This window comes from Triticum dicoccoides, chromosome 7B, assembly GCF_002162155.2.
Source record: "Triticum dicoccoides isolate Atlit2015 ecotype Zavitan chromosome 7B, WEW_v2.0, whole genome shotgun sequence".
Taxonomy (NCBI): domain Eukaryota; kingdom Viridiplantae; phylum Streptophyta; class Magnoliopsida; order Poales; family Poaceae; genus Triticum; species Triticum dicoccoides.
Window position 1 is genome coordinate 220,099,617 of NC_041393.1, and position 23,509 is coordinate 220,123,125.

The following is a 23,509-nucleotide window of genomic DNA, read 5'->3' on the forward strand; positions in this document are numbered from 1 at the left end:
CGATTTGGTAAAGGTAGCGGTGAGAGGCCATGTAGGAGTACATGGTGGGTTGTCTCATTGAAGCCATCCTTAGGAACTGAGTTCTGTGTTTGTGATCCATGATTCAGCTACTACCATGCATTGGGCCCTGAAATATGACCCCGCTCGACTTCTTAATCACCCTTGTCCTCTGTCCAGGAGTTGCAAGTAGTTTCTGGTGTTTGTAGTATGCTGGAGGCCGTGGGCAGCGCTGACCCGAGGGGTGGGCTGTGATGCGGTAGGCACGTGGCCGGGTATGCCGGGCACCCGTTGGGTGTCTCGGAGCCCTGTACACATCGTTCGCGGCCGTATGTGGAAACCTCGGCCGGACTCCCTGCGGATGGAACCTGAATAGGCGATAAACCTGGACTAGAGACTTGAGTGTTTAGGTAGGTCGTGGTCTACACCCACGTCGGCTTTCGCTTGAAGTACACCCCTGCACGGTTAACATCATCTATTCGAATAGTCGTGTCCGCGGTAAAGGACTTCTGGGTTGCCTGTACAGTTCATAGACAAGTGAAAGTGGATACTCTAAAATACGCAAGATAAGCGTGAGTGTTATGGATGGCGTTCTCGTAGGGAGACGGGAGCGAATCCATAGTGGTGTATTGATATGGTGAATATGTGGACTCGTGTGCGCCACTTCGAAAGAGTTACTTGCAGTCGTAGTTTAGAATAGCCACCGAGTCAAAGCTGGCTTGCTGCAGTTAAACCCCACCATCCCCTTTGTTGATAATGATGCATATGTAGATAGATCTGATGTAAGTCTTGCTGGGTACATTTGTACTCACGTTTGCCTATTCTATGTTTTTGCAGAGAGACTTCAGTCTCACTAGTAGTTCCGCTTGGACTTCGACGTTTAGCTTGTTACCTCAGCTACGATCTTGTGTCCCCGGCAGGATTTGGTAGATAGTCAGGCTTCTCAGCCTTTTTCATTTATAGTTGTCTGTACTCAGACATGTTAAGCTTCCGCATGTGTTGACTTGTATGCTCTGAATGTTGGGTCGTGAGACCCATGTTTGTAATATCTCGCTCCTCGGAGTCTATTGAATAAAATACTTGAGTTGTAGAGTCATGTTGTGATGCCATGTTGTATTTGCACATATCGAGCATATTGTGTGTATGTTATTGAAATGCTTGGTATGTGTGGAATCTGACTATCTAGTTGTCTATCCTTAGTAGCCTCTCTTACCGGGAAATGTCTCCTAGTGTTTCCACTAAGCCATGGTAGCTTGCTACTGCTCCGGAACATTTAGGCTGGCCGGCATGTGTCCTTCTTTGTTCCTGTGTCTGTCCCTTCGGGGAAATGTCACGCGATGAGTACCGGAATCCTGCTAGCCCAGTTGCTACAGCCCGGATTCATTCGCTGATGACCGACACGTTCGTTGTTGGGTCATGTATGTCTGTCCCTGTAAGTTAGTGCCACTTTGGGTTCACAACTAGCCATGTCAGCCCGGGTTCTTTGTCATATGGATGCTAGCGGCACTATCATATACGTGAGCCAAAAGGCGCAAACGGTCCCGGGCCAGGTAAGGTGGCACCCGTGGGAATACCGTGCGTGAGGCCGCAAAGTGATATGAAGTGTTACATGCTAGATCGGTGTGACTTAGGGTCGGGGTCCTGACATCGGGGGGCCCCGGCAAGTGTTGGAGGGCCCCATGGGCCAAGGGGAGGGGGCAAACCAGCCCGCTAAGTGGCTGAGCCCCCCCAAACCCCTTCTCACGTAACCAAGAGGGTTGGGGGCGTTCCCCTAGGGCTTCCCACCTCCCTGCTTGGGGGGCAAGTCACCCTAGGGGAGATCCCATCTGCCTTGGTCGCCGCCCCCCTCCTAGGGGAAACCCTAGGGGCACCACCCCATCCTCCCTTCTCCTATATACAGGGAGGTAGAGAGAGGGCAGCCGCACCCAAGAGCACATCTCCATGCCATGGCGATGCCTCTCCTCTCCCTCGCATCCCACTTCCTCTTCGTAGTGCTTAGTGAAGCTCTGCTGAGATTCCGCCACCACCACCGCCACCACGCCGTCGTGCTGCCGAAGGACTCGAGCTACTACTTAACCATCGCTCGCTGGATCGAGGAGGTGAAGGCATCGTCAAGCCGTACGTGTGTTGAACGCGGAGGTGCCGTCCGTTCGGCACTTGGATCGGGAGTTCGCACGACGGATCATGATTGGATCGCGAAGACGTTCGACTACATCAACTGTGTTTCTTAACGCTTCCGCTTAGTGATCTACAAGGGTATGTAGATGCAATCTCTCCTCTCGTAGATGGTCATCTCCTAGATTGGATCTTGGGTGCTCGTAGGAATTTTTTTTGTTTCCCATGCAACGTTCCCCAACAATGGCATCATAAGCTAGGTCTATGCGTAGATGACATCACAAGTAGAACACAAAGGAGTTTGTGGGCGTTGATATTCAGATTGCTTCCTTCCTTGGTCTTTTCTTTATTCGGCGGTATTGTGGGATGAAGCGGCCCGGACCAACTTTACATGTCCACGTACATGAGACCGGTTCCATCGATGGACATGTGACTTTGTTGCATAAAGATGGCTGGCGGGTGTCTGTCTCTCCCACCTTAGTTGAATCGGATTCGACAAAGGAGGTCCTTGTAGAAGGTTAAATAGCAACTTGCATATCACCGTTGTGGCTTCGCGTAGGTAAGTATCATTCTCGCTAGATACCCATAGTAGCCACGTAAAACATGCAACAACAATTAGAGGATGTCTAACTTGTTTTTGCAGGGTATGTTGTGATGTGATATGGCCAAAGACATGATGAGATATATTTGATGTATGAGATGATCATGTTTGTAATAGTTTATATCGACTTGCATGTCGATGCATATGGAAACCGGCAGGAGCCATAGGGTTGTCTTTAATTATTGTATGACATGCATGTTAATCATTAAGCTCTATGTAATGATTTACTTTATCACTAAGCGGTAACAATAGTAGTAGAAGCATGGTTGGCGTGGCAACCCCGATGGTGGCACGATGATGGAGATCATGGTGTTATGCCGGTGACGATGGAGATCATGCCGGTGCTTTGGAGATGGAGATCAAAAGCACAAGTTGATGGCCATATCATGTCACTTATGATTTGCATGTGATGTTAATCCTTTTATGCATCTTATTTTGCTTAGGACAACGGTAGAATTATAAGGTGATCCCTCACTAAAATTTCAAGATAAAATTGTGTTCTCCCCAAGTGTGCACCGTTGCGAAAGTTAGTCATTTCAAACCACCACGTGATGATCGGGTGTGATAGAGTTTACGTTCACATACAACGGGTGCAAGCCAGTTTTGCACATGCGGAACACTTGGGTTAAACTTGACGAGCCTAGAATGTACAGACATGGCCTCAGAACGCAAGAGACCGAAAGGTTGAACACGAGTCATATAGTAGATATGATCAACATGGAGATGTTCACCATTGAAACCACCTCATCTCACGTGATGATCGGACTTGGGTTGGTGAATTTGGATCGTGTTACACCCGGACAACCGGAGGGATGTTGATTTGAGTGGGAGTTCTTAGGTAATATGATTAATTGAACTCATTTGTCATGAACAGTAGTCTATGTTATCTTTGCAAACTTATGTTGTAGATCAATGGCTCGCGCAGTAGCTCCCCTGAATTTCAATGCATTCCTAGAGACAACTAAGCTGAAAGTTGATGGAAGTAACTTTTTGGACTGGGCCAGTAATATGAGGATTATCCTCACGGCTTCCCATAAGTCTTATGTCCTTGATGCACCGCTTGGTGCGCCACCCCTTCCAGCGACTGTGGACATCGTGAACGTCTGGCAGTCGCGTGTTGATGACTACTCAATAGTTCAGCGCGCCATGCTGTATGGCTTAGAGCCGGGACTTCAAAGGCGTTTTAAACATCATGGAGCATATGAGATGTTCCGGGAGTTGAAGTTTATCTTTGAGAAGAATGCCCGGATCGAGAGGTATGAGACCTTCGATAAGTTCTATGCCTGCAAGACGGAGGAGAACGGGTCTGTCAGTGAGCACATACTAAGAATGTTTGGGTACTACAACCGTCTGCCTGAGTTGGGAATTGAGCTCCCGCCAAAGGCTGTCACTGACAGAGTTCTTCAATCGCTACCACCTAGCTACAAGAGCTTTGTGTTGAAATATAACATGCAAGGGATGAACAAGTCAGTCTCCGAGCTATTCGCGATGCTGAAAGTCGCTGAGTCAGACATCCAGAAGGAGCATCAAGTGTTGATGGTGAGTAAAGCCACTAGTTTAGAGAAGACCAAGGGAAAGAAGGGAAACTTCAAGAAGGGTGGCAAAGCAGTTGCTCCTCCCTTGAAGAAACCCAAGGTTGGACCCAAGCCGAAAATTGAGTGCTTCTATTGCAAGGTAACTAGCCACTGGAAGCGGAACTATCCCAAGTATCTGGCCGACAAGAAGGGGGCCAACGTCAACAAAGGTATATATGATATACATGTTATTGATGTGTACCTTACCAACTCTCATTGTAGTGCCTGGGCATTTGATACCGGTTCAGTTGCTCACATTTGCAACTCAAAGCAGGAACAACGAAATAGAAGGAGGCTGGCAAAGGACAAAGTGACGATGCGCGTGGGAAATGGTTCCAAGGTTGATGTGATTGCCGTCGGCACGCTCGCTCTTTGATTACCATCGGGATTAGTGATGAACCTGAATAATTGTTATTTAGTGCATGCGTTGAGCACAAACATTATATCTGGATCTTGTTTAATGAGAGACGGTTACTCATTTAAATCAGAGAATACTGGTTGTTCTATTTATATGGGTAATATCTTTTATGGTCATGCACCCATTATGAGGGGTTTATACTTATTAAATCTCGATAGTGATGATACACATGTTCATAACATTGATGCCAAAAGATGTAGAGTTGATAATGATAGTACCACTTTCTTGTGGCACTGCCGCTTAGGTCATATTGGTGTAAAGCGCATGAATAAACTCCATGCTTATGGACTTTTGGAGTCACTTGATTTTGAATCACTTGACACATGCGAACCATGCCTCATGGGTAAGATGACTAAGACCCTGTTTTCCGGAACAATGGAACGGGCAAATGACTTGTTAGAAATCATACCTAATGGGTGCATATGTGTTCCCATCTGACCATGTGAAATTTCTTCTTCTTACTCCCAGTAGAAGTTATTTCTTATTGTGTCAACTTTTTTTCTGTATTTTGACAGGCAAAGTGTAGCAACCCAGAAGGTATATAGAGACATTTCATAAACATGTATTGATCAATATATCTCTTCCTCCATAAGAGAAATGTTTGCATTGCCAAGAGTCCAACTTCTTTTCTACCTTTTAATGAAAAAAATCATTACAAGAGATCTTGTCTTTGCTGATTGGTTATCCCAGATATTATATTTTATTGGCAATTTTCCTATCTCACAGTTATATCAGCTACCCTCTGCTCCTCCTCTACACTCAACCCTACTGTGAAAATATCACTCTTCAAGTAGTTGACTTTCATTCCAGACATTTTCTCTAAACAGTGGAGAAGGGATTAGAATCCAGTAATAGACTCCATGTCATTATGTAAAAAAAGCAAAGTATCAGAAGCATATTGCAATTTTGTGCAAAACTGCCAGCGCTGACCGGTCTGAGCTCCAGGGTGCCACTTGTCGCGCTGTGATTGGCTGCGGACTAAATCATCATATGAGGTGCAAGTTGTGGGAGGCCTCAGTTCACTTTTGCAGCTTTTTGGACTAAATCATCACATTCTCTTCAAGTTCTAGAATCTGGGATGCTATTACCTCCATAAACAATGTGTTGGTGTGAAAAGAAAGTTTTTCCCTAGGTGACAAGGCTTCAGATGAAATGATTACTGCAGGGAATTTCTTTAGCTTTTGGACTTATCCTAGTGTCATACTCCCTTCATTTCAAAATATAGTGTGCCCACGCTTCCCGAGGTCCAACTTTGACCATTTTTTTAGAGTAGCTACTCCAGTTAGGGTTCGTCGCCGACGGGGGAGAAGCAAAGTTTGGGGAGAAGGGATCGGTCAACTTTGAGCATAAATTTAACCAACTAGACCGACTGCGACAGGAGAAAAAACATATAATTAAAAACTTTTTTTAAATACGAATTCACTGGTATAACTTTTGCTCCGACCGCGGTCGGTCTTGTTGGTTAAATTTATAGTCAAAATTGAAGCATGGAATAGAGAATCACTATATTTTGAAACAGAGTGAGTAGTTGTAAGCTAGGGAAGTATAGGCAGCATCTCCTGATATCAGCATGACGGGCAAATCCGAGAAAAAGATTTTGCAGTCTGCTCCTCACATGTCACATCACGAGGCCTCCTCACATCAAAGCGCGCTGGTACCATTACAACCTTGTTGTTCTCCGCCTCTGTTCCTCCTCGCCGTCGTCAAGCATTGCGCCTCCCAACTCAAGTCCCTTCTTCTTCTCGTATTCCATCGCTCCCCAGCCGGCGGCTGCAGGTTCCACAGTTTTGTTTTCCCTTTCGATCCTCACATTTATATGTGGCAACTGATCGCCGCCGGTGGTTTTGCTTAGATCAAAATGGAGCGCGGCAACAAGAATGCGAGGGTCAAGAAGGCGAGGGTGGATGAGCCTCTGCTACTGCCAGTGCCAGCCAATGTCAAGCAAGAAGTGGCAGTAGTAGTACAGGAGCCAAACGGAGGAGGAGGTGGTGGTGGTGCAGTTGTGGCGATGGAAGTAGCCCCCGCCGGAAAGGAGATCGACATCAAGATCGACTCGACCGCGCTCCACTGCCCCGTCTGCTCCGATCGCCTGAGGCCACCCGTCTTCCAGGTTTCTCTTCGGATGCGGTTTTTCTCATTCGTGTTCCATTCGCAGCGGGAATCCATGCCGTTCTTCCCTGCACTTGGATCAGCGCTGCATGCAGGCCCAGGACATCGTGGGTCCACTCAGAGTGAGGCCACATGCTAGATTCCTTTTCTCACTAGGGCCTGCACGCATGTCATATACCCATTTCCCTCACATGCATGTGTTTAGGTGGCAGGCCAGCTCATTAATTTTATTTGATGTGCGTAACTCACGTTGCTAATTACAACTAGGTGAACAAATTAATAGTCTACTTGCTAATTTTATCGTATCCATAACAATTTTATCTGGTATGCATAACTTGCCACTAATCACAAGTATAAATATCAACAGAACTCTATGAAGGATGTGTTTGAACTTTGGAATAAAATCAGAAAAACTTTTGAAAATAACAATAAAAAATAAAAGTTCTTTGAGTTTTGAAGATAAAGTTCAAAAGAAGAGTCCATAAAGTTCTCTAACTATTTTATGAGCTATGCCAGAGTTTTTCAAAAGTTCTTCTGTTTTTTATGGCAAGGTTCATACACCAAGCTAACAAAATTTGATTCTCTTTGAAACTATTTAAAAAAACGTTCTTTCAGACAATCTAAACAACTGCATATTTTAATTTTATGGGTTTGAATTACTTCTAGCAACGGCGGCTAGAGAGATAATCACCGGGATTAGTACTTCTGCTGGAGAGATAAAACGTTCACATGCAAAGAATCTAGCAACAGTGCACCTACTACCTGACATGAATACCCTGGCTCCTAGCGGGGCCGTTGCCAGTTTTCTCACGTGCATGTGCGATCATGGGCAAGGCATGAGTGGTGGAGATACGCGCTGCGTATCAAACGCGAAGGTAAAAGCCTTTTTCGGTTTCTCTTCCTGTTCGTTCGTTCGTTCGATCGATCGATTAATGGTTTCTTGCATTCGCATGTGTAATCCCGATTTTATTTCATCTGTTCACGCATGCAGTGCGCGGCCGGCTGCCACAAGGCTTGCAGCAGATGCCAGAGCAAGCTCCCCGGCAAGCGGTGCCACTCGTGCGACCAGGGCGGCGCCTACGTCCGGTGCCCCGTGATGGACGGCATCGTCTGCTCCGCCAGGGTCCGGTGCGCCTACCACCAGCACGGCTGCCCGAGCTACGTGCCCTACTACGAGCCCCGCGACCACGAGAGCGTGTGCCCGCACGCGCCCTGCTCCTGCACGGAGCCCGGCTGCGCCTTCGTCGGCTCGCCGCGGCGCTTCCTCGCCCACCTCATCGACGCGCACTCCTGGCCCGTGCACACCATCCGCTACGGCACGCACCTCGGGCTCGGCGTGCGGGCGTCGGAGCCGCGGGTCCTGCTCGTCGCGGCGGAGGAGGACGAGGCCGTGTTCCTCCTGGCCATCGGCGCGCTCGGGCCGGCCAGGGCCGTCTCGGTGGTGTGCGTGAGGGCCAACGGCGAGGCTGGTCAGCAGTACGGGCTCAAACTCTGGGCGCACGCCAGCAACGAGCGCGCCATCACGCTGGACTGTGAAGTCACCAGCAGCGCTGCGCCGGGCGAGGTCGCCGTGGAGACGGTGGAGTTCTTGACGGTGCCGCCGGCCAAGATGACTGGACCTCAGGCGGACAAGGAGATGGTCATCACTGTTTGCATTGACAAGAGCTTCTGATCGATCCAATGATGTTGACCAGACATGCATGCGCTGGCTGAATTGACCTGGTCTTTCTGCAAGCGAAACGTGACCTTGTTGTCCATCTGATAATCTATCTACTTATGCTAATGCAGTGTTTAGTTTAGTTGGTAGGAATTAGGGGTGTGGTTTCACTTGGAGCATGTGAAACTTTGATGATTGTGAGAACCATGTAGTAATCAGATTCTTGTGTCATGTTAGCCTTTATCTTAATTACTTCATGTCACTTGATTGTTCCATACAAGATGTGTCCATAAAATCATTATTCCAAAATGCGAGCTGTTCTAATATCGTGAGAGCATCTCCAACAAGAAACCAAAAATTTGGAGACCAAAAATTGGTTTTAGAGATGGCGAGAAAAGGTGGCAAGAAATGGTTTTTGGTCTCTAGAAAATTTTCCGCTTTTCTAGCAGACTAAAAGTTGGAGACTAGAAATTTGAAAACTTTATCATATTCATGTGAAATTAATCCGCATAGATAAAACACAAATAGTACTTAATCATTACACAATTCATCAATATTTAACCCCAATCTCAACACAATTGTTCATCAATCATAAAACAAAATGCATCAAACACGAACACGAAACATATAACTAGAGCTAGTGGTCTTGTTGACTATTCCATGTCCATCACTCCTCTGTGATAAATGTTTAAGACTTTAGTGGTATCCGCATTTCGAAGGTGAACTTGAAGAAAGTGTTGATGTTGTCTTCCCTTTTTGCGGATGCACCACCCTTCGCATGAAGTCATGGTAGGAGTAATCCAAATTTGACCAAGCTCATGCTCAATGATCATGTTGGGTAAGATTTTTTTTTTGATTCTATGTTGGGCAAGATCACGGCGGCAATTATGATGTACGAAAGGATTTCTTAGTTAAAGAACCGAGCTAGTCCTTGTACAATAGTAAACTGGGGTTGCAAAATCTCAAATGCACTCTCCACATCCTTCCTAGCTGCTACTTGAGCACTATGGAAAGGCTTAGCTCTCCAGGCCCAGTTTGATCGAACACCTTGCGGGCACCGAACTCAATTCGTCGACAAGCTCGCCGGGGCTGAGACAGTCGTCGGGCCGACTAAAAAAGTACATGGACACATGTGAGTATGTTTTTTTTCTTTTTTCTGTTTCCTTGTTTCACCGATTTCTTTCTGTTTTCCTCCTTATTTCTCCTGTCGTTTGTTTTTTTCTTCTTTTTCTTTCTATTTCCTTTTTATTTTTAAATTCATGATTTATTTAATTAATAATATTTTTAAAAGGTGTGAACCTTTTTGAAAATTCACAAAAAATATAAAATTTGTGAGAATTTTTAAAATTCATAAGAATGTATAAATATGTGGACATTGTAAAAATTCATGAACATTTTCCTAAAGGTTTTTAAAAAATTATATCCACGAGTATTTGTACAAATTCATGAGCATTTTTTTAATTCATTAACATGTTTTAAAAGGTCATGAAAATGTTTTTAAAACCACAACAATTTTGAAAATTCATTAAAATACAAATCTATGAATATGTTTTATTTCATAAGAATTTTTGAAAATTTGGAAAGTTTTTCAATTAAAGAAGTTAGCTAAAAAAAGGCTAGATGAAAAACCGAGCAGAAAAATGAAAAATCAGGAAGCACAAGAATTGCTACATAGGTCGAGGTTTAGCCTGCATTATAGGGGCAGCTAATGCTTAGAGTGTTGAATAGGAGCTCCCAAGATGAAGCCAACAACTTCACTGATGAATGAACAGAATTTTGTAGTTTCGCTGCAAAAAAAATTAGAGTTGATGTTGCCATATACTAATATATAATCATGATTATGTACTCTTTTGTTGTAGATCATGCACTTGTTCCGTTGTTCTTGTTTGTGAGTTTCGAATAACACATGGTTGTGAGATCTCAAGTTTATGCGAGTTCTAAACCTCGGAACTTTTAGTGGATCAAATGTTCAACTCGTAATCTGCAGAACAGGAGTCGAACACAACTGCATTTGTGGCGAACATATACTCTGACTTCTGTTATCGTTGATAGTGGAACCCAATCCTTTTCAAGGATCGTATGGAAAACAAAAATACACTCTGATTAGTCTGTCATTTAAAATTGCAGCTCGGATCATGAACCCCACAGCACAGGTGAGACATTACACAAATCAGACGCTTTCTTTAGTACCAACACAGTATACACAAATAAATAGCTGCACATATATATTAACCAACGGAAACACCAAGAAAAAAAGAGATGAAAAATAGGCTCCAAAGCCAGTCACGCCATGACATCACTGACAGTGGGACCCGGAACGCCACAGACACAGACACAGACACATTAGGCCTTGTTCGGTTGCGTGCCAAACCGAGTGGATTGAAGGGGTTTGAGGGGGATTTAAGGGTGTGTTTGGTTTGAACCCAAACTAGCCCCACCAAAATTTTGGCATGACCAAAGCAAGGGTATGACCAAAATTTTGGCTAGCTGTTTCTGTTTGGTTTGTAGCCATCGTATGTCCAAAAGATTGGCAGAATAGATCAACAATTGGTTTCATTCGGAAAAAAAAGAGATCAACAATTCGTTTGCAACGTACTGATTTGATAAAAATATTTGTCTTCCGTAACTTTCTAACGTGATGAAAGCCTGTTTTGCAGTCGAACAAAAAAAAAAGAAAACTGACACGCACAGCAAGCTCCTACAGAAGCGGCTTATCCCGGTGCATGCGCTCCCTAATTGTGTGGGTACATCGTTAATTACAATCTTAAGAAACCAAAAACAGCAGCTTGCATGCACTAGATATAGCAATAGAAAAATAGAAAGTACATGGGACCCACCAATCAGAGTGGGCAAGTCGCACTGCCAATATTTTGGCGCAGCTTTTGAGCGCCGTGGAATCGCCAGCTCGTTGGCGAGAAATACATGGGCGCGGCGCTGGCGGGCTGGGCGAGCCAATTCGCTGGCAACCATCCAAACGACTACCCAAGTTCAAGGGCGAGCCAATATTTTGATAGGATCGACTTTGGTTACAATCCAAACGCACCCTAAACCTTTTGTAAGTCAAAATACAAACCAATCCTTACCAATCCCCTTCAATCCTTTTGGGGAGAGAATTAACCGAACAAGCCCTTATTGAGATCACGCCGAGAACGACACACATACGACTAGCATACGACACAATATTGATAGACATTATACGCAGCAGTCCTGCTTAATACGCAGCTACTACATCACGTACAATGCACCCAGACGACAACGACGACGACCACTCACGAAATACGCCCACACATACGGATCCAATAATAAACGAACTAGGTAGCGTGCCATGGCATGCCACGGCACGCGCACGGAAGCCAGCCAGCCAGGCAAAGCAAAGGCTAGCTCACGGGGCACGATCGCACCCGCGCGCATCAACTCACTCAGTGGCCTTGTCGGCGGCGGCGGCAGCAGCTGGTGCCTCTGCCGGCACCGCCTCGGCGGCCGCGGGTGCCTCCACAGGTGCCTCGGCCGGTGCTGCCTCCTCCTGCACTGACGACGCTTCGGCGGCGGTGGCTGCGGGCGCTGCCTCCTCCTGGACCGGTGCCTCTGCTACGGGCTCTTTGACCTCCGCCTCTGCCTCGGCAGCAGCAGCAGCTGGTGCTTCTGTCTCTACCGGTGCTGCCTCGACGGCGACGGCAGGCTCCACTGGTGCCTCGGCAGTTGCTGCTTCCTCCTGCACTGCCACAACGGCCTCCGGGGCAGCTGCCTCCTCCTCGGCCGGTGTCTCCTCTGCCACCGGCTCTTTGGCCTCGGCCTCGGCAGCGGCTGGCTCTGCCTCTTTGGTCTCAGTCTCAGCTGGAGCAGCTTCTTGCTCTGATTCCTTGGTCTCGACCTCAGCCGGTGCTGCCTCACGCTCCACTACTTTGGTCTCTGTTCCCTCGGCAGGGGCAGCTTCCGGCTCTTTGGTCTCAGTCACTGCCGGCACAGCAGGCGCCTCCTCGGCGGCTGCCGCCGGTTGGACAGCCTCGGGCTCGGTCTCTTTGGCCTCTGTCTCGGCCTCCTTGGTCTCCGCTGGAGCTGCCTCCGGTTCTTTCGCCAGCTCGGTCACGGCCGGTGCAACAGCTTCCTCCTTCGCGGCCTCCTCGGCGGCGACAACGGCCGGCTCCACAGCCTCAGCCGTTGCCACCTCAACTGTGTCGACGGCCGGCTCGACAATCGCCACCGCTGCCACCGTAGTCTCCTCGACCGTGACGACGGCCGGCTCGACAACCTCCACCGCCACCGTAGTCTCCTCGACAACGACGACAGCCGGCTCGACTGCCTCCACCACCGCCGGCGCCGGAGCCGGAGCCTCCTCGACGGGCATCGCGTGGGTTGCGGCTTGGACCTGCGTTTACATTGATGCACATCATCATGTCATGTCAGATAAATACCACAGTACGAAGCGTACGTGCGATCAGGTTGGTGATGCGCAAAGCTGGCCGATCGTGCCACAGATCGAGGTGGCACCGTGGCAGCAGGTCAAAAGCTACATGATCGAAACGCAACAAAACCATAATAATGCAGACTGAGCAGAGTAGATCTCTACCTGGACGGCGGCCATTGGTGAAGAGTTCTGAGTCGATCGGTGCGAACTCCGACAACCTGAAGCTAGAGCTCGGTTTGGCGCGACTGATCAGATCAGACTATGCGATCGGCTGTGTTGTGTGAAGCAATGCGTTGCGGTAGAGAGGCTTATATAGCGGCTCTCAGGGGCAAAATGGTCACAAAAATCACAGCTAGGATGCAAAAGCAAGCCGCCCTTTCGCGTCACGCAGAAAAGTAAAATGAAATCGAGGAATCAAAACACTGATCTGCATCATTCTGATCTTGGTTGGGAATCTGCGCCGATATACTATTGCAAAAACTATACTAGTGTAGTACGTACTGTAGATGCAAGCAAGTTGCGTACGGTGATGGCTATATCGAAATTAGGGTGGTGGCCACGCATGCACGGAGGCTATGGTCCAAACTGTTGTGTTTACGAGTTTAATTTTCTTTGAAATGTATGGAGATGCACGGAGAAAAAGGCCAAGGGAGAGGGCTGGCAAGGCCACGAGGGCAGGCGTACCTTTTGAGTTGTAAAGAGGGGGCCATCGCGCTCAGTCACACGCATGCATGCACCGACCAACCTGATCAGTACATGTGTACATCGCGTCACCTCCCTGCACGTTCTACAGTGCCAGCCTTGTATCCTAGTACTCCCTCCGTTTTTCTTTAGTTTGCGCATAAGGCCAGGCCCGCATACCAAGAAGAGGCTCGCTGGTTTTTTCCTTGACTGTTTTGCCCATGCGCCTGTACAGATCAGAAGCTGCCCGCTATTAACGCGCATGCAACCGATTGGGCCTTCTCAACCGTCTCCTTATTTTATTCCTTGCATGCGTGCACTGAACCTATCACTCTGCATGCGAGTAATTATGAACCGTTGCATGTGAAGCGGAAAGCAGGGGCACGATTGGAAGCTCTCGCTGAATCACTGGAACACGCAGAGTATTGAGGGAAAAAACGAAAAAAGTTATACGCAGACTAATTAGGATCGGAGGGAGTACTAGCCTACCGCTGGTCCAGATCGGCGCAAAATAAATGCTGGGTATTTTTATTTGGTTTTTGGAATGGCTAGTACTATCTAATAAAACCAGCCAAAAAAATCACCATTCGATTTGCTTCTTGATTAATCTCATCACTCTCTGCTGGTCACATTTCTTATCCTTATACACGAATTAAACTACTCCCTTCCATCCATCCATATTGCTTGTCGCTGCTTTACTCCAACTTTAGATGAAGGTATCATTCTAAAATTATTAATTCTTTCTCCAATTCGACAAATCATGTCACCATGGTTTATGAGGTTTTCTTAATTCCTTCTCATTTGATGGCGAGGTCTTCTAACGATAATACACTACAATTTTTCTCTTTTCTCTTTTGTTCTTGTTTTCATTGTCATGCTTGGGGAAAAATGTTTTCCACTTTCCACTTCAGGTTGCCCTCCTCGTTGTCTCAGGACTTGCTTGATTTTCTATCATCGTTAAGGCCATTGACTAATGCACAATAATTTTGCAAATAAAATAAATCTGATCGAGAAAGAAGATCAAACTTGACACAAGATCAACGAGAGATGAATTAGCAACATTAGTCATTTACCATCAGAAAATAAGGAAATGATTTTGCTACCTCTCTCCCTCTTAGGCTGGTCATAGTGGAGAGTAACTTAGACTAGTAACATACATATGTTACTAGTCTATGTTACTACCTTCATAGTGGGTAGTGTCATAGGTGTGGTAACATAGTTGCCTTCATTTATTACTTTGTAGACTCATTATGCATTGGAAACCGCTATGTGATGGTAACATATTATGTTACTCTATTTGCCTCTCTCCTCATTAACTACTTGCCACATCACCAATTTTGCTTATGTGGCATCTATGTTACTACCTATGTTACTCCCACTATGACCAGCCTTATAGGTCTATGCCAGCTATGGTCGGGATGACTGGTGGTTTCAAGATCCTAGAAAATGGGTAATATCAGACTAGGTGAACTAGAGAATAAATTAATACTCCCCCCGTCCCAAAATAAGTGTCTCAATCTTAGTACAATTTTGTACTAGAGTTAGTACAAAGTTAAGACACTTATTTTGAGATGAAGGGAGTATTTATTAGCATTTTGACCTTTCGTTTTCTTATGGAGCCTATCTGAAATAGAATTGAGTAACTCCTGATTTTGAATACCAGAATAGGGTTTGTTTAGGACACATTTAAATGTGACATAATTATATTACATCTAACCTGTTGTTCACTACGTTTGTGGTCTATTTTTTTATCCTAGTTTTTTTTTGTTTCTTGTTGTTGCGTTAGTTGTGGGAGTTTAGATGTGACATTTTTAAAAAAACATTTAGATGTAAATTAGACAAACCGATCAGAATATGAAAGGTTCCTCGGCGTAAGTTTTGTTTGAGTACCTGCAAGGAAGGGTCTTGAGATATCAACCACGCATGAACAAAGAGGACACAAGGACGCAAGCTCGATATGGCTCGAACCCAAGTGTATTCATGTGCTCACATATGTTAATAATATTACGAGATTGCCTATACCTCAGGTAATTTTTTTTTCAAAAAGGAGGGTCTCCCCGACCTCTGCATTAGAACGATGCATACGGCCACATAAATATATAAATAAAGTTGTTCAACAAGATCGTAAAGTCTGAAAGCAAAATAAAGGCGAGCTCACAAAGAGCCACAACGCCAGAAACACAAGGCCCAAAAGCCACAACCGGCTGGCAAAACAAAGAGCAAAACAAATATAGGTAAACTAATTGTCTATCCTATTACATGACCGCCATCCAAACCGTATGACCGTCATCCAAACCGGTTGAAGATATCCCGCGCTACCATCTCCCATCGGACAGACCCAGTAACCAAACGCTTCTTGGCCTCCATCGGAATGAGTAAGGACCACATACGGATCAGCGCACTAGCTTGGAATAACCTATAAAAAATGAATATTCGTTTTTCTGTTAAAGGTCAAATCATTTCTGCAATTTCAAATTGCCCACAACAAAGCACATACTCCTACACGAATGTGTTTGGCTATTTCGGACCCTATCGCAACAAGCCACGTTCCAAATAACGTACTGACCAAATTCGGAGGAGTAATGTTAAAGGCAATATGCACCGTGTGCCACGAAACCTTTGCGAAAGGGCAGTCAAAGAAGAGGTGCTTGATAGTTTCGTCCCGATCACAAAAACTACACCTAGTAGATCCTATCCAGTTGCGCTTAACCAAATTATTCTTTGTTAGAATGATTTGTTTATGCACAAACCACATATCCTCGGGTACTTGAAAAAAAATTTGACGTCGGTCAAAAATCTCGGTCGTTGGACGCATGCTGAACGACTAGATGATCATCTTCAACCTCAGTCCCATCCGCCTGCCTCCACCCTATTAGCCATAAGCCATGTGTGCCGTGGCGCGTCTGTGCGCGTGTGTGACGTGGGTGGGTGCGCATGTGCGTTGTGCGGATGTGCGTACGTCGCATGAGTCTGTTAAGCTGTTAGTTGGCTGGGTCATAGGTAGTGGCCAAATGTGTGCCGCCAAGTCAGTAGATATGCATGCATGTGTCTAGTGGGTTAGTGGTTGGGCGATCCCTACATGCGTGTGTTAGTGGCCGGTGTGGCCGTGGATGTGTGCGTGCGCAAGGTTATTTATAGAGCCTGCGTGTGTGTAGAGAAGGTGAGCCGAGGGTAAGCTATGTAGCCATTGTAAAGAGGAAAAGGATTGGGGCGTTTGAACGCCCGTGGCGGCGTTCGTCGCCGGCCAGAAAATCTTGTGTCCACTGTTCTTCTTCTTCCACCTCCGTTCGAGTGAGAGGAGAGGTAGCTAGAGGGCTTCGGTTCCAACATTTGGTATCATGAGCTTGGTGTCTTGGGCGTGCTCGCCGTGCCGGAGGCGTGGCAGCGATGGCGGCGCTCGCCGGCGGCTACGCGATGGAGCTCCGGGCCGTGTGTCGGCCTATGGAGGTGGTCGGCGCTGTGGCTGCCATGGCGCGTGGCGGAGGCGGCGGGCGGTGACGTCGTACGTGCGGCGACCGCGGAGGCCGCCGAGGTGCTGCGTGGTGGCGCGGCGGCGCAGCACGGCGTGGCGGCGTGGAGGCACTGCATGGCGACATGGAGTCCGCAGCGGTGCAGGGCAATAAGCCGTGGCGGCGAGTCGGGCTTGACCGGTGCGTGTTATGGGTGCGTACTGGACGCGTCGGGCGCGTCGGGACCGCGGGAGTGGACCACGTCGAGGCACTGGACCTGGTTGCGCAGATCGCGTACGTGCGCGACGGGAGCGCGGGCCGGGAGCGCGGGGACGTGGGGAGTGCGCGCGAAGGGCACAGCGGTCGCGGAGACGAGGAGGTCGCGAAGGACCTGCGTGGTGGCGCAGAGGTCGCGGCGGCTCGGCGTGACAACCGTGGAGGCTCGTGGCACGGAGCCGCGGAGCTCGTGTCGGATGCGTCAGGCGCGTGTATGGGCGCGCGCCGGGCATGTCAGGCGCGGCGGGACCGTGGTGTAGGGTGGCCGTTGGCGAGCGGGGGTGTGCGCGTTGAGCTGGTCCATCGCGGGCTCGCCGCGCCCAGACGTGTGCGTGCATGTCGGAGGGGGCGCGGGTAGAGCGGGCGGGACGGGCGCTTGACGTGGGCTGGGACGTGGGTGCGCGCCCGGCGCGTCCCTGGGTATAAAACCCCGTGTACGTTGTAATGGCAGTGCCCGGAGTCGAGTTCGAGTTCGAGGGAATCAAGGCCGTTGATGCGTCGAGAAGATGGTGTTCCTCGCGACAGTCGACGAAGAGCCGGTGTCCTGTACGTCAAGATGGGCGGCACAGTCATGGCTTAGAGGGGAGAATATTAGCCATAAGCCATGTGTGCCGTGGCGCGTCTGTGCGCGTGTGTGACGTGGGTGGGTGCGCATGTGTGTTGTGCGTATGTGCGTACGTCGCGTGAGTCTGTTAAGCTGTTAGTTGGCTGGGTCATAGGTAGTGGCCAAATGTGTGCCGGCCAAGTCAGTAGATATGCATGCATGTGTCTAGTGGGTTAGTGGTTGGGCGATCCCTGCATGCGTGTGTTAGTGGCCGGTGTGGCCGTGGATATGCGTGCGCAAGGTTATTTATAGAGCCTGTGTGTGTGTAGAGAAGGTGAGCCGAGGGTAAGCTATGTAACCACTATAAAGAGGAAAAGGATTGGGGCGTTTGAACGCCCATGGCGGCGTTCGTCGCCGGCCAAAAAATCTTGTGTCCATTGTTCTTCTTCTTCCACCTCCGTTCGAGTGAGAGGAGAGGTAGCTAGAGGGCTTTGATTTCAACACACCCCGCCGCCGTCGGGCGTTGCTGCACTCCACGTCGCCACCCCGCCTTCTCCTCAACCTCCCTACACTGGCACACTGTTGTGCTTGGGCCATCCCTATAAACCCCTCAACCCATGTTCCGGCGCCGGCAAGCCTAGTGCTCGCGCCCGTTAAACCCGTTTCCTTGCCACCGATTGGGACGCGGCGGTCGCAGCATCGTCCCCGTCTCCGTCCACGCTCGTCGCTGCGCTGATGGTATTGTCCCCACCTCCAGCCTCAGAGAAAGTAGAAATACGACTAGCACTGGAAAATGCAGGCACCTCACGATTAGCAAACACGGATTATTATTTTTTATGGGGATTGCAAAGGCACAGAGAACAGGGAGATCGATATATCTCGGTTTTCCACGGCGCACTCGATGGTGGCGTAGAGACAATGCAACTTGAGCCGAAGAATGTGCGCTCGAATGTCGCCATTGAAGGTCGTGACATGATCCCTATAGATCGAGTGGTGTATATCTTCTTGGCAGATGATCAATAAATCTGCAGTTGAAAGCGGCGCAGTCACCTAGAGCTACGTGTAAAAAAGAGCAGTGCTATACACACGATAGTGGCGGACGATGTGTGCACGACAATGCAATCAGCTCCGTCCATTGCATGGCAACAGCAGACAGCAGGCCGCTAGATGCTTATCGTGCAGTGGTCGTGCACATATTTGTCGTCTGCGAAGCAGTTCCGTGTAAAAAAAGGCAGAGCGTGTATGTCAAAGTGTGATGCCACGTCAGTATATCTGGAATTTAGTTAACATTTTCCTCCTCATAATGAAGTGGTACTAGTAGCTACTGGGTGTAATCTCTTTGCCCTAGCTGGTGCGACACAAGTGGTGAAGATACTGTTGGGATTGACTTAGAGGCAAAGAAAGAAACCATTGGAGATGAATGAATGCAGCTATGTTGAGTAGACTGACGTGCCAGAGGTTAAGGATGATGATGATGTCCAAATGCCCAAATCGTGGCCAAGAGCGCAATGATGTGCGTGGACGCTAGCTAGCTACGTACATTGCAGCTACAATAGCATTAGTTTCAAAACATTAGACTTGATTTGGTACTGGAAATTGTTACAGATTGAGAGCCGTGAGATTAATTATAGTGTACAGCGTGAGATGAACGCGGAATACGTTAGTGCTACTGCCTAGCATCATCAATCGAGAGGAGCCTGATGATGTTAATCTTTCTATCGAAGAGTGGTCCAGTAAACTATCTAAATGTACTATGAGCTAGTAGCACGTACTACATTTTATTTCTTATTTATGCATGAATGATGTGAAAACAGAGGACATCACAGCTACGATCGAGAAGTTTTACAGCTAACATGAAGCTAAGTGATCGCATGTGTCATGAGCTGTCAGCTCCGTGGGCAACAATAATTACGGCAGCTGAGCTGATCTCCCGCTTGGTATATCATACTCCCAAAAGCAAGTGCATGCACAAAAAAATGGAAGCCGATGACGATAGATCGTGGACACCGCTCAAAGCTGGCAGTGCATCGATCCATTGATCGATCGAGTCGGCCCTTTTATGCATGGTGATGATGGTGTGATTAGTTAAGTCTAGAGTACGTGCATGCAGGATAATTTACTTAGCTGTTGATCACTTGTGTTTTATGCATTGTGTCCGGCGAGTTAGCCTGCATTATCAGGAGCGATTGAAGCTTTGGAAGGTACCGTCGCAGATAATCAACCATGCAAGTTACAGTGTCTGAAGAAACGACAGAAAGGAAAGGAAAGAAAAGAAAAAAGCTTGGCCAGCGCTATACCATCTGGTCTTTTCAAAGTTCGAGAGCCAGAGTGTGTCCAGCTGATGCGTGGACAGCCTAGCGTTTGTGGTGAATCTGCGAGGGTGGAACGTTATGCATGTCCTTTTCCTTGCTTTATTACGTGGTGTGAGGATGACAACATAGAATATACGGAAAGCAACATCGACGTGTGCCTACCGGAGGCCCAACATGCCCAGTGAGATAGGTAGGCTGATTCGGTGTCAAATCGCTGGAATCGGGCATGGACGGCTAACTGCGCAGGCCCCATGGCACAGGTTGGGTTCGCTGTCAAGTATGGGCGGCGCACTGGAGCAAGATTTAGCACTGTTGACATAGAATTTCAGAGGCACAACTAATTACCTTCTTAGAGCATCTGTAGCCGGGCGCTTCAAACCCTCCTCAAACGACCGGCCGGACCGCCCGGTCATGATTTTTTTGACTCAGACGGACGCCTCAAACGCCCGGAGTGACCGGCACGTCTCATATCCAGCCTAAATATGAGGCGCCCGCCACGTCCGTCACGTATGACTGACGAAAGGGTCCTAGCCGGAAACGTCCTGAAACCCGGCGGTCCGAAACCCTACCATCGTTGACCGGCCCGGCTATTTAAGTCGACCGGCGAAACCCTACCATCCATGCACATTTTCCTCCAACTATCCGCCGCCGCCGCCACTTTCCACTCCATCCATCCGCCTAGTAGCCATGCTTCCACGCCACCAGGTGAGGAGCGAGCCATTTCTGACTCCGGAGCGCTGGCCCGAGCTCCTTGAGCATATCCGGGCTAGGCCTGAAGCCCGGGTCGCCGCAGGGCTACCTCCGGATGCAGTGGATCTAGAGGAGTTGGAGGAGTAGGAGGAGGAAGTGGAGGAGGAAGTTGAGGAGGATGAGTTGGAGAAGGAGGATGTGGGGGACGCAGGCGACGAGGATCTGCAGGAGCAGGCCATCCTCGATTCCCTTCGGTCGAAGTCGGCTGCGGAGGCCAGATGCCGTCGCCGGCAGGAGATGGAGGCGCAGCAGGCCGCGGAGGAGGCGGAGATGCTCGCCTACATGGATGAGGTCGAGCAGGAGGAGGATGAGCCGGAGCTCTCCTACCCGCCCGTCCAGCCGGCGTCCTGCACCATTGTCATTGACATCTCCGACGACGAATAGTAGCTAGGGTAATACATAGCATGTAGTACGTAGGATTTCTTATGCATGCTTTGTATGGATTTATGGTTGAAATATGAGAGGGACAGATGCAGGGTAGCGAAATTGAGGCGTGACCGATCATCGTCCGCGGACGCGCTCGGTCATGTCCACGAGCGTTTGAGGGTCCAGATTTGCAAAGTCCGACTATAAATGCTCTTAAAGAATAAAACAGTGAAGAAAGCGGAGTCGCAACAGCTCCACGAAAAGATTACTTCTGTGTCGCTGAGTGAAGAAGATGGCGATGAGATAACCAGCAGGCAGGCAAGACCGTAGACCAAAGACTTTGCGGTCCAGCAAATCGAACGAATCAGATCTCATCGAGAAGGCCCGCCCCGCTCCGCTCTAGCGCCCCGCTCCCCCACGCCTTGCGCCCCGCTCCTAGCGCCGCCGGTGGCCATTCCGGCCCCGGCGTCCACCTACGTTTCTCTCTTCCCCGCTGATCTTCTCCTTCCTAGCCATGTCTCTTGCAGATTTGAACTTCGACCAAGGGCAGGACTTTGCGGCTGAAGTTTGGAGAAAATGGGGTGTCAAGATCAACTTTGAGGAAGGAAAGGATATGGAGGAATTCATCCTTGTTGCTGAGTTCACCAGATCTCGTATCAGCCTCACTGAGGAATCTGTTAGCACTATCCTCCTCTCTTGCTTCGGTGGGCGCGCTTCTCTCTATAAGGTATCTCGTCTTCAGAATTGGTCTTTCAAATTTTCCGTCTCATCCAAATAAGTTGGCTTCTCCATTATCAAGGAGGGTAATGTATCTCTCCCCCTGATCAATATCAATTTCCTTCTCTGGGGTAATGGGGGTCCTAATTCTAGCTGGGAACTAGATCAATATCTGCAAGAGAAAGAAGACGAGTGGACTCATATTTTCAGAAACCATCCTAGAAAATCTTATCTTCAAGCTCTTAGATCTCCCGCTACCTTCAGAGATTCGAGCCATGCGGTTCGTCCGGTTGATCGTCAAAATCTTGCGCGTTCTCCACCTTCCTCTAATGCTGCTCATCAACACGGAGTTAATGCCCATTATTCGTCAGTTGCTACGCAGGAGGTGGGATCATCTCGTTTTCAAAAAGGCCCACAGATAAACTACTGTGTCCGATGTCTTCTTCCGGGCCATATCAGGCCCAGCTGCACGAATCGTATCAAGTGTCACAAGTGCAAGAGACGGGGCCACATTGGACGAGATTGCTACTCGCAGGCCCAACAAGACCGAGTCAACAAGCCCAATCCTCAGAGTCGTCCAACGGTCGAGTTTTCGAGGCAAGTGGCCACTGTTCCCGCGATTGTGACTAATCACGCAGTCACAACACCAGCCGCCCCTGCTAATCACATTAATGCCCTTCCTCTCCGCCGGGTTGGTAGCCCTCTTTGCAGCTCCTTCCAAACTTCCGTCCCCCAGTGTCTCCTAGCAGCCACAATCTCGCCCAATCCAAACTCCATAGCCTCATCTTCCACACTGCCGCAGTCTAGCACAGCAGGTGCTATGGCCACCTTCCCGTTCGACCCCAGGCCATTTCTTCCGCCAAACCACCAGAGCATCGAGGTGGAGGGTAGGACTGCATGCATCAAGATCATCAATGGTGCGGCGCCTGCAACCCATGAGGAATGGGCCATCGCGACGATTGTTCCTATGCCCAATCTTCCAGTGGCGTTCAATACGGTCAGAGAGGTACTCACTGACTTTCTGGATGACAAGCGCATAGGGTTTTCAGAGATTGAGTCGTGTCCTTTTGGCCAAGCGTACATCAAGTTGGCAAGTGTCTTTGATAGGGATTCACTGGTTTCTGATAGTCCCCACCCTTTCACTGATGTTCATGTGGTTTTCCAACCACACAACAAGGGCCTGAATTGGAGGCGACTGGTTATGAACAGAGACGTTTGGATCCTTCTCTATGGCTATCCGTTTAACAGGAGAGACATTCAAGAACTTAACAACGCTATCAGCAAATTTGGAAAATTTCTAAGCTGGGACAGAAATAGAAGCACTTGTGCCAATCTGATGGTTAAAGTGAGAGTTGAGCAGTTGAGTGACATCCCTGCTAGCCTAGTCTTTGGGGAGGGATATGACTTTCAGACAGACTCCCTCACTTTCCCAGTAGTTATCTTGCAGCATCAGATTTTGGGAGCTGAGGCCCCTGACGAAGATCCAATTGATCCTTTTGGAAATCCACATCCGGCTCCTGCACAACTCAATTTCCATC

General features: G+C 48.4%; 1 protein-coding gene across 1 annotated transcript; it reads right to left on the minus strand.

Moving 5' to 3' along the window:
* Positions 1-11,527: 11,527 nt before the first annotated feature.
* On the minus strand, positions 11,528-13,175 carry LOC119337355 (fruit protein pKIWI501-like). The gene is made up of 2 exons (XM_037609471.1): positions 13,039-13,175; positions 11,528-12,837 (listed from the first exon to the last, which is right to left on the minus strand). The coding sequence occupies exons 1-2, from the start codon at positions 13,051-13,053 to the stop codon at positions 11,887-11,889; spliced, it is 966 nt and encodes a 321-aa protein (XP_037465368.1). The 5' UTR covers positions 13,054-13,175; the 3' UTR covers positions 11,528-11,886.
* Between the last annotated feature and the right edge of the window lie 10,334 nt (positions 13,176-23,509).